Source organism: Oncorhynchus masou, chromosome 28 (genome assembly GCF_036934945.1).
Source record: "Oncorhynchus masou masou isolate Uvic2021 chromosome 28, UVic_Omas_1.1, whole genome shotgun sequence".
In the NCBI taxonomy this organism is placed as follows: Eukaryota; Metazoa; Chordata; class Actinopteri; order Salmoniformes; family Salmonidae; genus Oncorhynchus; species Oncorhynchus masou.
Genome location: NC_088239.1, coordinates 81,185,335 through 81,198,615, shown reverse-complemented (window position 1 = coordinate 81,198,615; position 13,281 = coordinate 81,185,335). Strand labels below are relative to the sequence as shown.

General features: G+C 41.5%; 1 protein-coding gene across 2 annotated transcripts in view; it reads left to right on the top strand.

The window, feature by feature from the left end:
* Positions 1-13,281, top strand: part of slc27a6 (solute carrier family 27 member 6) — a 40,012-nt gene that overhangs the window by 10,870 nt on the left and 15,861 nt on the right. For both annotated transcript variants that reach the window (XR_010452144.1, XM_064943566.1), the window contains exon 5: positions 3,926-4,120. Coding sequence is in view for 1 of the 2 variants with exons in the window: in XM_064943566.1 (XP_064799638.1) it covers positions 3,926-4,120 (195 nt within the window). In the remaining variant the exon portion in view is untranslated. The remainder of the gene's footprint in view (positions 1-3,925; positions 4,121-13,281) is intronic.

The following is a 13,281-nucleotide window of genomic DNA, read 5'->3' as shown; positions in this document are numbered from 1 at the left end:
AGTGATCGGAAAACATTGTAAGCGATTTTTGTTGCATATTCAAGGCTGTAGGACAACCGGGACTTTTGTTAGGTTGTCCGTGTTCCAAATCTGTTTCCCCTCTCCTCCCTATCAGGTCAGAATAGTTCCACCCTGGCTGACCGGGCCGAACAAGAGTACAGAGCTCAAAGAACTCTTTGTCCGCTCTTTCTCCCTCTCTCGGTCATCCTAATGCACGTGGGTGGAAGGCTGGCAGTGGCACAGGCCTCCCCACAGATGGACAAAAGTTGACACATTCAGTACGCACACACACACTGTCGCACAAGGCAAGCATCCACACACACAAACATTCATTACAAGTGCTCTTGATGCATACACACAGGCCGTATATACGTGACCTAAAGCGCTATCTCACTACAATTTCACAACAGCACAGAGGAAAAATGAACTACAAACAAAAAAGCACACAAGGCACGCTAAAGCATGGAACGGCAGGGCGAAGAGCAGGCATAATTATTTTGCCATTGTAAGGGGTCCAAACACATATGAATGGACGAGTATGATATTATTTAATCTGCCCTTGTGCTTCTCCAGTCTGGCGGCAATTATTGGAAAACAGAATGTGTGAGTGGATGAGCAAACATGGGGCGGATGTCTCAGATGTGGGGGGTGTCGCTTCTAGAAAAGCACTGACAAAGCCAGCTTCAGAATGTACATGCATACACTACCGTTCAAAAGTTTGGGGTCACTTAGAAATGTCCTTGTTTTTGAAAGAAAATATTTTTTTATGTTTATTAAAACAACATCAAATTGAGCAGAAATGCAGTGTAGACATTGTTAATGTTGTGAATGACTATTGTAGCTGGAAACGGTAGATAAAAAAAAAATGAAATATCTACATAGGCCAGAAAATTATGTCATGGCTTTACAACGTTCCAATGGCACATTGTGTTAGCTAATCCACGTTTATCATTTTAACAGGGTAATTGATCATTAGAAAACCCTTTTGCAATTATGTTAGCACACCTGAAAACTGCTGTGCTGATTAAAGAAGCAATACAACTGACCTTATTTAGACAAGTTGAGTATCTGGAGCATCAGTATTTGTGGGTTCAATTACAGGCTCAAAATGGTCAGAAACAAATACCTTTCCTCTGTAACTCGTCAGTCTATTCTTGTTCTTTCAATTCCATGCAAGAAATTTCCAAGAAACTGAACAGCTCGTACAACGCTGTGTACTACTCCGTCTCTAACCAGAATAGAAAGAGGAGTGGGAGGCCCCGGTGCACAACTGAGCAAGAGTACAAGTACATTAGTGTGTCTAGTTTGAGAAACATATACCTCACAAGTCCTTAACTGGCAGCTTCATTAAATAGTACCTGCAAAATGGGACAAGGCGACTCCAGGATGTTGGCCTTCTAGGAAAAGTTCCTCTGTCCAGTGTCTGTGTTCTTTTGCCCATCTTAATCTTTTCTTTTTATTGGCCAGTCTGAGATATGGCTTTTTCTTTGCAACTCTGCCTAGAAAGTAGCCCGTCATTGTAAATAAGAATTTGTTCTAATTAACTGACTTGCCTAGTTAAATACAGGTAAATAATTATAATCTGTACATAGGGGAATCTTCACCGCAGAGCCATTGGTCTTTTTGACCATTTCAGTCATGCTCTCTTCCCACCAAAACCGACTCCTTGAATGAAATACTTGTTTCCACAGTATTATTTAATTTATTTAACCTCAGTTAATCTCAGACTTCCTCGTTTAAACAATATTTTTCCCAGCGCAGACTGGAAACAATTAAAAACTGAGCCAGTATAAGGAATACAGACCACGGCTAAATAAAAACCCACATTGATGACTTCAAGTATTGAGAATATTCCTAAAGCATTTTGTAACGTTATTACCAATTATTCTTCATATTCACAGGCAATTTCTACAAAAAGGCTTAGATTGGCATCCATAGACTTGAAATCACTTCTAACGTTTGCATAACTTGCATTACCCAGCTCATACATTTGAAGTCCGGAAGTTTACATACACTTAGGTTGGAGTCATTAAACCTTGTTTTTCAACCACTCCACAAATTTATTGTTAACAAACTATAGTTTTGGCAAGTCGGTTAGGACATCTACTTTGTACATGACACGAGTAATTTTTCCAACAATTGTTTACAGACAGATTTATTCCACTTATAATTCACTGTATCACAATTCCAGTGGGTCAGAAGTTTACATACATTAAGATGACTTTAAATAGCTTGGAGAATCCCATAAAAGGATGTCATGGCTTTAGAAGCTTCTGAAAGGCTAATTGACTTCATTTGAGTGAATAGGAGGTGTACCTCTGGATATATTTCAAGGCTTACCTTAAAACCTAGTGGCTCTTTGCTTGTTATCATGGGAAAATCAAAAGAAATCAGCTAAGACCTCAAACAAAATTGTAGACCTCCACAAGTCTGCTTCAGCCTTGGGAGCAATTCCCAAAAGCCTGAAGCTACCTTGTTCATCTGTACAAACAATAGTACGCAAGTATAAACATCATGAGACCACACAGCCATCATTCCGCTCAGGATGGAGATGCGTTCTGTCTCCTAGAGATGAATTTACTTTGGTGTGAAAAGTGCAAATCAATCCCAGAACAACAGCAATGGACCCTGTGAAGATGCTGGAGGAACAGGTACAAAAGTATCTATATCCACAGTAAAATGAGTCCTATATCGACAACCTGAAAGGCCGCTCAGCAAGGAAGAAGCCACTGCTCCAAAACCGCCATAAAAAAGCCAGACTACAGTTTGCAACTGCACATGGGGACAGAGATCGTACTTTTTGGAGAAATATTCTCTGGTTTGATGAAACAAAAACAGAAATGTTTGACCATAATGACCATCGTTATGTTTGGAGGAATAAGGGGGATGCTTAAAACCTCATCCCATCCGTGAAGCATGGGGGTGGCGGCATCATGTTGTGGGGGTGCTTTGCTGCAGGAGGTACTGGTGCACATCACAAAATAGATGCCATCATGAGGTTGGAAAATTATTAAGGACAACAAAGTCAAAGTATTGGAGTGGCCATCACAAAGCCCTGACCTCAATCCCATAGAAGATTTATGGGCAGAACTAAAAAAGCGTGTTCTTGTAAGGAGGCCTACAAACCTGACTCGGTTACACTTTCCAGCTCTGTCAGGAGGAATGGCACAAAATTCACCCAACTTATTGTGGGAAGCTTGTGGGAAGGCTAAACAATTTAAAGGCAATGCTACCAAATACTAATTTAGTGTATGTAAACTTCTGACTCACCAGGAATGTGATGAAAGAAATAAAAGCTGAAATAAATTGTTCTCTCTATTATTCTGACATTTCACATTCTTAAAATAAAGTGGTGATACTAACTGACCTAAGACAGGGAATTTTTACTAGGATTAAATGTCAGGAATTGTGAACAACTGAGTTTAAATGTATTTGGCTAAGGTGTATGTAAACTTCTGACTTCAACTTTATATACAGTATTCTATACTATCCTACTCAGTTTTTGCTGCTCTGAATCGCTCGTCCATATGTGGATTGTCTTAATTACATTACTTAGATATTTGCGTATTGGGTATGTGTTGTGAAATTGTTAGATATTACTGTACTGTCGGAGCTAGAAACACAAGCATTTCGCTACACCCGCAATAACATCTGCTAAACACGTGTATGTGACCAATAACATTTGATAAATATATTATTTCAGTTATTTAGCAGACGGTCTTCTCCTTACAGTAGTGAGTGCATACATTTTTCATACTTTTTTCAAACTGGTCCTCTGTGGGAATCGAACAAGCACCATTCTCTAACAACTGAGCCATATACTGTATATTATTGTCAACCATGCTATATTATTTACACTTGTCAGTTTTAAATGGAGGAGTGCTCTGCTTGTATCTAACATGCTGTTGACTCCATTTCCCATCAGGCCGAGGGGGAGAAGAAGCACAAGGTGCACATGGGTGTGGGAAACGGGCTCCGGCAGGACGTGTGGCGGGAGTTCCACCGACGTTTCGGCGAGATCCGCATGTGCGAGCTCTACGGCTCCACAGAGGGCAACCTGTGTTTCATGAACCACATCGGCAAGATCGGAGCTGTGGGCCGCTCCAACTTTTTCTACAAGGTGATGGGTTACAAAAAAAATATTATTTTTTTCCGCCAACCTGGCAACCCATTGTATGGAAATTTTAAAGCTGGCTTACGTTGGAACAAATTAATTCTGGACAAACTATGTATTTTATCAGTGTTTCCCCTTTATGCTTTTTGCAGCAGCGCACCACTGCTGTTGAAAAAGATCTTAGGGGAAACACTGATTGTATCATGACCAACATCGGCCCCCATTATGGGGCATGTTTCTCAGACGCGTACTAAGGCTAGTCCTGGAGGGAAAAAAAACTCTTATCAATGGAAAATCTCATTTAGTTCTGGACTAGGCTTCATCTGTGTCTTGGAAACCAGCCCCTAGTCTGTTTTTTTTTTTTTTTACCAGCCACTGACTCAGGCCAATGTCTCACGTTTATGTTAATATACCCAACTTGGCAACCCAATGGGGTCATATGGAAAACCAATGGTGGCTTTTGTTAATGTGTGAATGTGGCCTGCAGTGCAAGTTATCAAGCCCAACATGGCAACCCACTTGATATCCTGACAGAGTATATGTTAGTGTGTGTCTACTGTTGTGCATCGTAAATCGTAATTTCTGATTTTGGCTACAATTTGAAAGGTAAGCCCAACCTGCTGATTTGCAATTGCATTTTCCCAGATATGTTTGTGCTCTTCCAAACTCCATTGCTTATTGTGAAGCCAAACATTTGGCACGACAATGAGTGAAGAGTTGACATGATAGGACAAACAGACTGCCGCTGGATTCAAGGTTTCACACTAACTGAAACCTGGCCCGAACAAGGGCATTGAATGCAATGGAATTTATCCTAGTAGGAACTCACTTACTCAGACACAGAGAGATCATATAACATTAATAAAGAAAGTTACTTTTTTAAATTATATATTTAATTGTTCTAAGTAATTATTACTGGCCTTGACTGAACATTGGATCCAGAATATTAGAGTAGTCTCTAAATTCGAAAGTCATTTTTATAAGTTAATTTGTCCCCTTAGCAATTTCAATGATGAGCTGTGTCCTAAATCAGGTTTTCCCAACTCCAGTCCTCAAGTAACTCCAACAGAACACATTATGTAGGGCAGTGTTTCCCAACTCCAGTCCTCCAGTAACCCCAACAGTACACATTATGTAGGGCAGTGTTTCCCAACTCCAGTCCTCCAGTAACCCCAACAGTACACATTATGTAGGGCAGTGTTTCCCAACTCCAGTCCTCCAGTAACCCCAACAGTACACATTATGTAGGGCAGTGTTTCCCAACTCCAGTCCTCCAGTAACCCCAACAGTACACATTATGTAGGGCAGTGTTTCCCAACTCCAGTCCTCCAGTAACCCCAACAGTACACATTATGCAAGGCAGTGTTTTCCAACTCAAGTCTTGCATCTGTGCTAGAGGCGTCCCTACAGACCCTGGTTCGATTCCAGGCTGTATCACAACCGTCCGTGATCGAGAGTCCCATAGGGAGGTGCACAATTGGCCCAGCGTTGTCCAGGTTAGGGTTTGGCCGGGGTAGGCCATCATTGTAAAATATGAATTTGTTCTTAACTGACTTGCCTAGTTAAATAAAGGTTAAATATAAAACATTTTAAAAAATCGACTTGTTCAGTAATCAGGCCCTGAGGTGTTTGTCCAGGGCTATAATGAAAAGTGTGTGTGTGCAGAAAGTATTCAGACCCCTTGACTGTTTTTTTACATTACAGCCTTATTCTAAAATGGATGAAATTGTTGTTTTTCTCATCAATCTACACACAATACCCCATAATGACATCACAATACCCCATAATGACATCACAATACCCCCTAATGACATCACAATACCGTATAATGACAAAGCAAAAACAGTTTTTTAGATATTTTTGCTAATGTATTAAGATATAAAAAAAATGGCGTACATAAGTATTGTGTGTTGAAGTACCTTTGGCAGCAATTACAGCCTCAAGTCTTCTTGGGTATGACGCTACAAGCTTGGCACATCTGAATTTGAGGAGTTTCTCCCATTCTTCTCTGCAGATCCTCTCAAGCTCTGTCAGGTTGGATTGGGAGTGTTGCTGCCCAGATATTTTCAGGTCTCTCCAGAGATGTTTTTATTGGGTTCGAGCCTGGGCTCTGGCTGGGCAACTCAAGGACATTCAGAGACTTGTCCCGAAGCCACTCCTATGTTGTCTTGGCTGTGTGCTTAGGGTCATTGTCCTGTTGGAAGGTGAACTTTCACCCCAGTCTGAGTTCCTGAGCGCTCTGGAGGAGGTTTTCAACATGGATCTCTGTACTTTGCTCCAATCTGCTTTGCCTCGATCCTGACTGGTCTCCCAGTCCCTGCCACTGAAAAACATCCCCACAGCATGATGCTTCACCACCATGCCTCACCGTGGGGATGGTGACAGGTTTCCTCCAGATGCTTGGCATTCAGGCCAAAGGGTTCAAGCTTGGTTTCATCAGACCAGAGAATATTTTCTCATGGTCAGAGTCCTTATGGTGCCTTTCGGGTAACTCTGAGCGGGCTGTCATGTACCTTTTACAAAGGAGGGGCTTCTATCTCGCCACTCTACCATAAAGGCCTGATTGGTAGAGTGCTGTGGAGATGGTTGTCCTTCTGGAAGGTTCTTCCATCTCCACAGAGGAACTCTAGAGCTCTGTCAGACTGACCATCGGGTTCTTGATCACCTCCCTGACCAAGGCCCTTATCCCCCATTTGCTCAGTTTGGCTGGGTGGCCAGCTCTAGGAAGAGTCTTGGTGGTTCCAAACTTCTTTCATTTAAGAATGGAGGCCACTGTGCTCTTGGGGACCTTCATTGATGCAGAAATGTTTTGGTACCCTATCCCAGATCTGTGACTCGACACAATCCTGTCTCAGAGCTCTACGGACAATTCCTTCCACCTCATGGCTTGGTTTTTGCCCCGAAATGCAGGTCAGCTGGGTCAGCTGTGGGAGGTCAGCTGTGGGACCTTATACAGACAGGTGTGTGCCTTTCTAAATCATGTCCAATCAATGGAATTTACCACAGGTGGACTCCAATCAAGTTGTAGAAACATCTCAAAGATGATCAATGGAAACCGGATCCACCTGAGCTCAATGTCAAGTCTCTTAGCAAAGATTTTATTTTTAATACATTTGCAAAAATGTCTAAACCTGTTTTCACTTTGTCATTATGGGGTATTGTGTGTACGGTAGATTGCTGAGGATTTCTTCCTTAATTTTAGAATAAGATGAAATGTGAAAGAAATCAAGGGGTCTGAATACTTCCAGAAGGCGTGTGTGTGTGTGTGTGTGTGTGTGTGTGTGTGTGTGTGTGTGTGTGTGTGTGTGTGTGTGTGTGTGTGTGTGTGTGTGTGTGTGTGTGTGTATCTTTGGTCTGTTGTCTGTATCTGTGTCAGACACGCCACAGACACGCCACAGTCACACTATCTGTGTCAATGTGTGCTGTGCTTCTGGCACTCATCCAACAAGGATCAAAGATTACTGGGTTTACTCTGAGGTGAGCCATATTAGTTTAAAACATGCCTGACTTCTCCCTAAGCGCCGTTAATGCTCTCTCCCCTCCACACTGTAGACAGAGAGAGTGGAGTCGGTATTGTCTGAAACATGGGCTCAGTTCAAACACAAATAGAAAAGCCTTCCTTCCTTCCTTCCTTCCTTCCTTCCTTCCTTCCTTCCTTCAAGGTAATCACTGAAGACATGATTGAATTGAACTGCATTTAATTAATACAATCAATGTAGTTTAGCTGGGGATCAGGGGTTCCTTCAAAGTAGGAAGGATGGACCATTCTGGTATTTGAGGGCATTGTTATTTCACTGTCTGCAAATAATTCAATTATTTCAAACCAAACCAGGTAAATTGATTCTCAAGCCTTTCTGCAACTTGATTTATTTGAAAGCATGAAAACAAGAGACACTGCAGCCCTCGAGGAATAGACTTATGCAGCACTGTTTTAATCCATTAAACATCACATAACAATGGTTACGACACAACTTAGATTAGCTAGCACTGCCCATCTTTACTGGTCATTGAGTCCACTGAAGTCCTCATAGCACAGATCTCTGGGTAGACAAGGACTTAAAAGGTACAGAAATCGCTACATCATTTACTGGTTTCAAAAATTCTAATAGTTTGCCTAATTCCAGTTTATGTGACGAAACGAGCAGTCATTGTGTAGGGAATCATTGTACCATCTAAACCGCTGTGAAATATATTTTCAATAACCACAAATATTGTATTTTTTTTCGCCGTTTTGAAGCTGGTGTAAAAGACGCAAAAACAAAACTTATGAACGGGAAGCATAGAAGTAGAACAGATCTACCTCTTCTTAGACTTGCTTTCAATGAGAATGACAGATCTATAATTCAGATTCTACGTGAATTTGGTTGGGTCCCACAAAAAGGTACATATAATTTTTTAATGTACTTAATAAAAAAAGAACATGGTTACCTGACTTCACCTGGGTGTTCTTAGACTGCTAAGACTAGCCAGCTTGATAAAGAATAGGTTAAGTAATGCTGCATTAGGTAGGCATTGTAATCACTGTTACATCTCAGGGGGCATTTGAGGTGACATAACCTAATAGGGAGAGGAGAAGAGATCAATGGTGCAGAGTGCTGGAGTTTGAATCTAAATGTCATGTTGCAGAGACGAGAAAGGAATCTCCTATACACATTTAGATTCCATGCAAGTTGAATTGAGCAGTACTGTATAGCTACTCCTAGTCTCCTACATAGTTTTTGCTCTTTCAATTGGAATATTTATGTTGCACCTTGCACATGTTCAGTTTGTGTAACTTCTTGTGTGTGGCGGTGGAACCTAATTATTATTGAAATGTCAGGAAGGGGTTGGTGGCCAGAGCAAGGATTGAACTGACAATCCTATGCTTAGTAGGCCAATGCTCAACCGACTACGCCACCAGAATCGGGAACATACTTTCTGACGTACTCTGATTTAAACAACATGGCAGCTGAAGTACCCTCCTGCACATTGACATAGTAAGGACTGTATGCCAACACAAAATGATTATCTATCTATCTATCCATCTATCCATCTGTACATCTATCCATCTATACATCTGTACATCTATCTATCTATCTGTACATCTATCTGTACATCTGTCATTATAAGCACTAGTAGAGTGGGGTAAGAGTACTTAGGATTAATCTTACCTTAATCTTAAATGAACTATTCTTAGGCTGGTCTCACTACTCAAGCCTCTTGACCCAGAAACCAACCTACAAAACCTTTACAAAACAAGACTGTGATTTACACACATTGTGATTTAATCAAACAGCTTGTGAATGCTGTAGTTAGTATAGTATCTATAATTCTGTTGGGACTCTACAAGGTGTTGAAAGCGTTCCACAGGGATGCTGGCCCATGTTGACTCCAATGCTTCCCACAGTTGTGTCAAGTTGGCTGGATGTCCTTTGGGTGGTGAACCGTTCTTGATACACACAGGAAACTGTTGAGCGTGAAAAACCCAGCAGAGTTGCAGTTCTTGAAACAGAAAAAGGGTGCGTCTGGCACCTACTACCATACACCGTTCAAATGCACATATAGATTACCTTCAGGAAGTATTCACACCCACATGAATGACTTAACTTATTACATTTAGATGTGTTTTGGTCACTGGCCTATACACAATACCCTATCATGTGGAATTATGTGTTTAGATTATTTATTTTTTTTACAAATGTATTAAAAATAAAGCAGGAATGTCTTGTCAATAAGTATTCTCCTCAACTTATTTAAGCTTGCCATAAAAAAGGAGGTTGAAAACTTAATGATTTGAGAAATTTCAGCTTTTTATTTCTTGGTACAATCTTGTCTAAATTCACGTAAGTACACATGTAAACGAGTTGTGCGTCCCAAATGGCACCCTATTCCCTATATAGTGCACTACTTTTGACCAGAGCCCTTTGGCACCCTATTCCCTATATAGTGTAACGATAGTGGCAGGTGCGCGTAACGATAGTGGCAGGTGCGCGTAACGATAGTGGCAGGTGCGCGTAACGATAGCGGCAGGTGCGCGTAACGATAGCGGCAGGTGCGCGTAACGATAGCGGCAGGTGCGCGTAACGATAGCGGCAGGTGCGCGTAATGGTGCGTGAACTTGCAACGTCGAGCGCCGGGGAGCAAGAGTAGAAGTGACATGATGTTAGTTTTGCTGACAGTTTTGTTTATCCTCCCTTACTGCGGAATGTCTTCTTCTTTACATTTTAAGTGAAATTTTTTATGCATAACCTTTTTATTAGAAGGGTACCTACAGAGGTACTTTAACGCATTCATAACCCATAAGTAATGCATTCATAAACAGTACATCAGCATAACGTGTTACCCTGAAAGTATTACCCATTTATTCTGCTTCTTTCAATTACTATTTCTGTGCTTACTGAACCCTCAGAGACTTCCCTATGGGCCCTGGTCAAAAGTAGGGTGCCATTTGGGATGCTGCTGCCTTCTGAGAATGAATGTCTGGTTTTGAGTTTTCTCTAACAGGACGTCGCAGAGTCCAACCTGTTTTGCTAAACCTACACAGTGTAGCTTTGTGTGCCAGACCCAATCTTTCCATTTAAGATAACTGACAGTACTGGAAAACATTTATTGGAAAGCTCAAAATTGTGCAGTATTCATTGCGTTACACTGCCAAAGTGTTTTTGTTGTTGTTGATAACCAAAGGAGTTTATGGATTTGAGTCAGGGGAGAGGTTATGCAATGGGTTAATCCACATATTTGATACCATAGGCTGCACATTGCAATAGGGGTGATGTGTGTGTGTGTGTATGTGTGTGTGTGTGAGAGTGGTTATCAATGCTTAAGAAACTAACATGCCTGGAGTTTGTGTGTGTTTGTGTACAGATTCCCTGGAGTGAAAGGTATTCATTGTGTGGGTGTTTTTTTGTGTGCATATGTGCATCAATAACAGAAGTACAGTGTTGCTGAGGGCATTGCAACAACAGGAAGATACTTGATTAAATCAGATTTTGTAGAACTATTGAACATCGAAAGAATTGAACAAATCGAAAGGGAGCATTTGATACCTTTTGTGGAATTCCACAAGGGATTCATTTTTTTTTTTTATCTGTTAGATGTGCACTCTCACAACACATACATTATTTCTCAAGAATACTGACTTTCTATGGAAATGGCCTTGTGCAACGGCCTATACAGTAATGATGTACGGAAGGAATGCTTTCAACCAGGGGTTGGAACCTGTTCAGGGAACAGATCAGGAAAAGGGACAATAATGTTTTTCCTTTTTCTTCCAAAGAACAGAACCAGAACTACGAATGAAGGTGATCTATTCTGTTCCGGAACAGAATCGTTATTTTATGAGCATGGTTGGGGTACATTCCAGGGCATTTTTTCCCCCTCCAGTCTCATAAAAAACTGCAACAAAGCGTTTATGTAAAGTTCTCACTGTCACTCAAACGTATTCCAGTGACTACCTACCTGGCAGTTGGTTGGTTGTGTGTGTGTGCGCTACCTTCCCCTGAAGCATGCATAGTCTACTGTAGCTACTAATGTTACAGGCCTGATTCAGAGATTTTTAGAGAGCAATGAATTAACTTTTTCAATGCTAGGTAAGGAAACTGTAGTTATCACGTTTCACATTGGATTTATTCATTACAAAAAGGTAAGGTAAAAGGTGCGCGCAACGATAGCGGCTGGCGCGCGTAACGATAGCGGCTGGCGCGCGTAACGATAGCGGCTGGCGCGCGTAACGATAGCGGCTGGCGCGCGTAACGATAGCGGCTGGCGCGCGTAACGATAGCGGCTGGCGCGCGTAACGATAGCGGCTGGCGCGCGTAACGTTAGCGGCAGGTGCGCGTAATGGTGCGTGAACTTGCAACGTCGAGCGCCGGGGAGCAAGAGTAGAAGTGACATGATGTTAGTTTTGCTGACAGTTTTGTTTATCCTCCCTTACTGCGGAATGTGTGACTGCGGAATGTGTGACTGCGGAATGTGTGACTGCGGAATGTCTTCTTCTTTACATTTTAAGTGAAATTTTTAATGCATAACCTTTTTATTAGAAGGGTACCTACATAGGTACTTTAACGCATTCATAACCCATAAGTAATGCATTCATAAACAGTACATCAGCATAACGTGTTACCCTGAAAGTATTACCCATTTATTCTGCTCCTTTCAATTACTATTTCTGTGCTTACTGATCCCTCAGAGACTTCCCTATGGGCCCTGGTCAAAAGTAGTGCGCTATGTAGGGAATAGGGTGCCATTTGGGATGCTGCTGCCTTCTGAGAATGAATGTCTGGTTTTGAGTTTTCTCTAACAGGAAGTCGCAGAGTCCAACCTGTTTTGCTAAACCTACACAGTGTAGCTTTGTGTGCCAGACCCAATCTTTCCATTTAAGATAACTGACAGTACTGGAAAACATTTATTGGAAAGCTCAAAAATGTGCAGTATTCATTGCGTTACACTGCCAAAGTGTTTTTTGTTGTTGTTGATAACCAAAGGAGTTTATGGATTTGAGTCAGGGGAGAGGATATGCAATGGGTTAATCCACATATTTGATACCATAGGCTGGACATTGCAATAGGGGTGATGTGTGTGTGTGTGTGTGTGTGTGTGTGAGTGGTTATCAATGCTTAAGAAACTAACATGCCTGGAGTTTGTGTGTGTTTGTGTACAGATTCCCTGGAGTGAAAGGTATTCATTGTGTGGGTGTTTTTTTGTGTGCATATGTGCATCAATAACAGAAGTACAGTGTTGCTGAGGGCATTGCAACAACAGGAAGACACTTGATTAAATCAGATTTTGTAGAATTATTGAACAAATCGAAAGAAAGGGAGCATTTGATACCTTTTGTGGAATTCCACAAGGGATTTAAAAAAAACATTTTTTACCTGTTAGATGTGCACTCATACAACACATACATTATTTCTCAAGAATACTGACTTTCTATGGAAATGGCCTTGTGCAATGGCCTATACAGTAATGATGTACGGAAGGAATGCTTTCAACCAGGGGTTGGAACCTGTTCAGGGAACAGATCAGGAAAAGGGACAATAACGTTTTTCTTTTTTCTTCCAAAGAACAGAACCAGAACTACGAATGAAGGTGATCTATTCTGTTCCGGAACAGAATCGTTATTTTATGAGCATGGTTGGGGTACATTCCAGGGCATTTTTTCCCTCCAGTCTCATAAAAAACTGCAACAA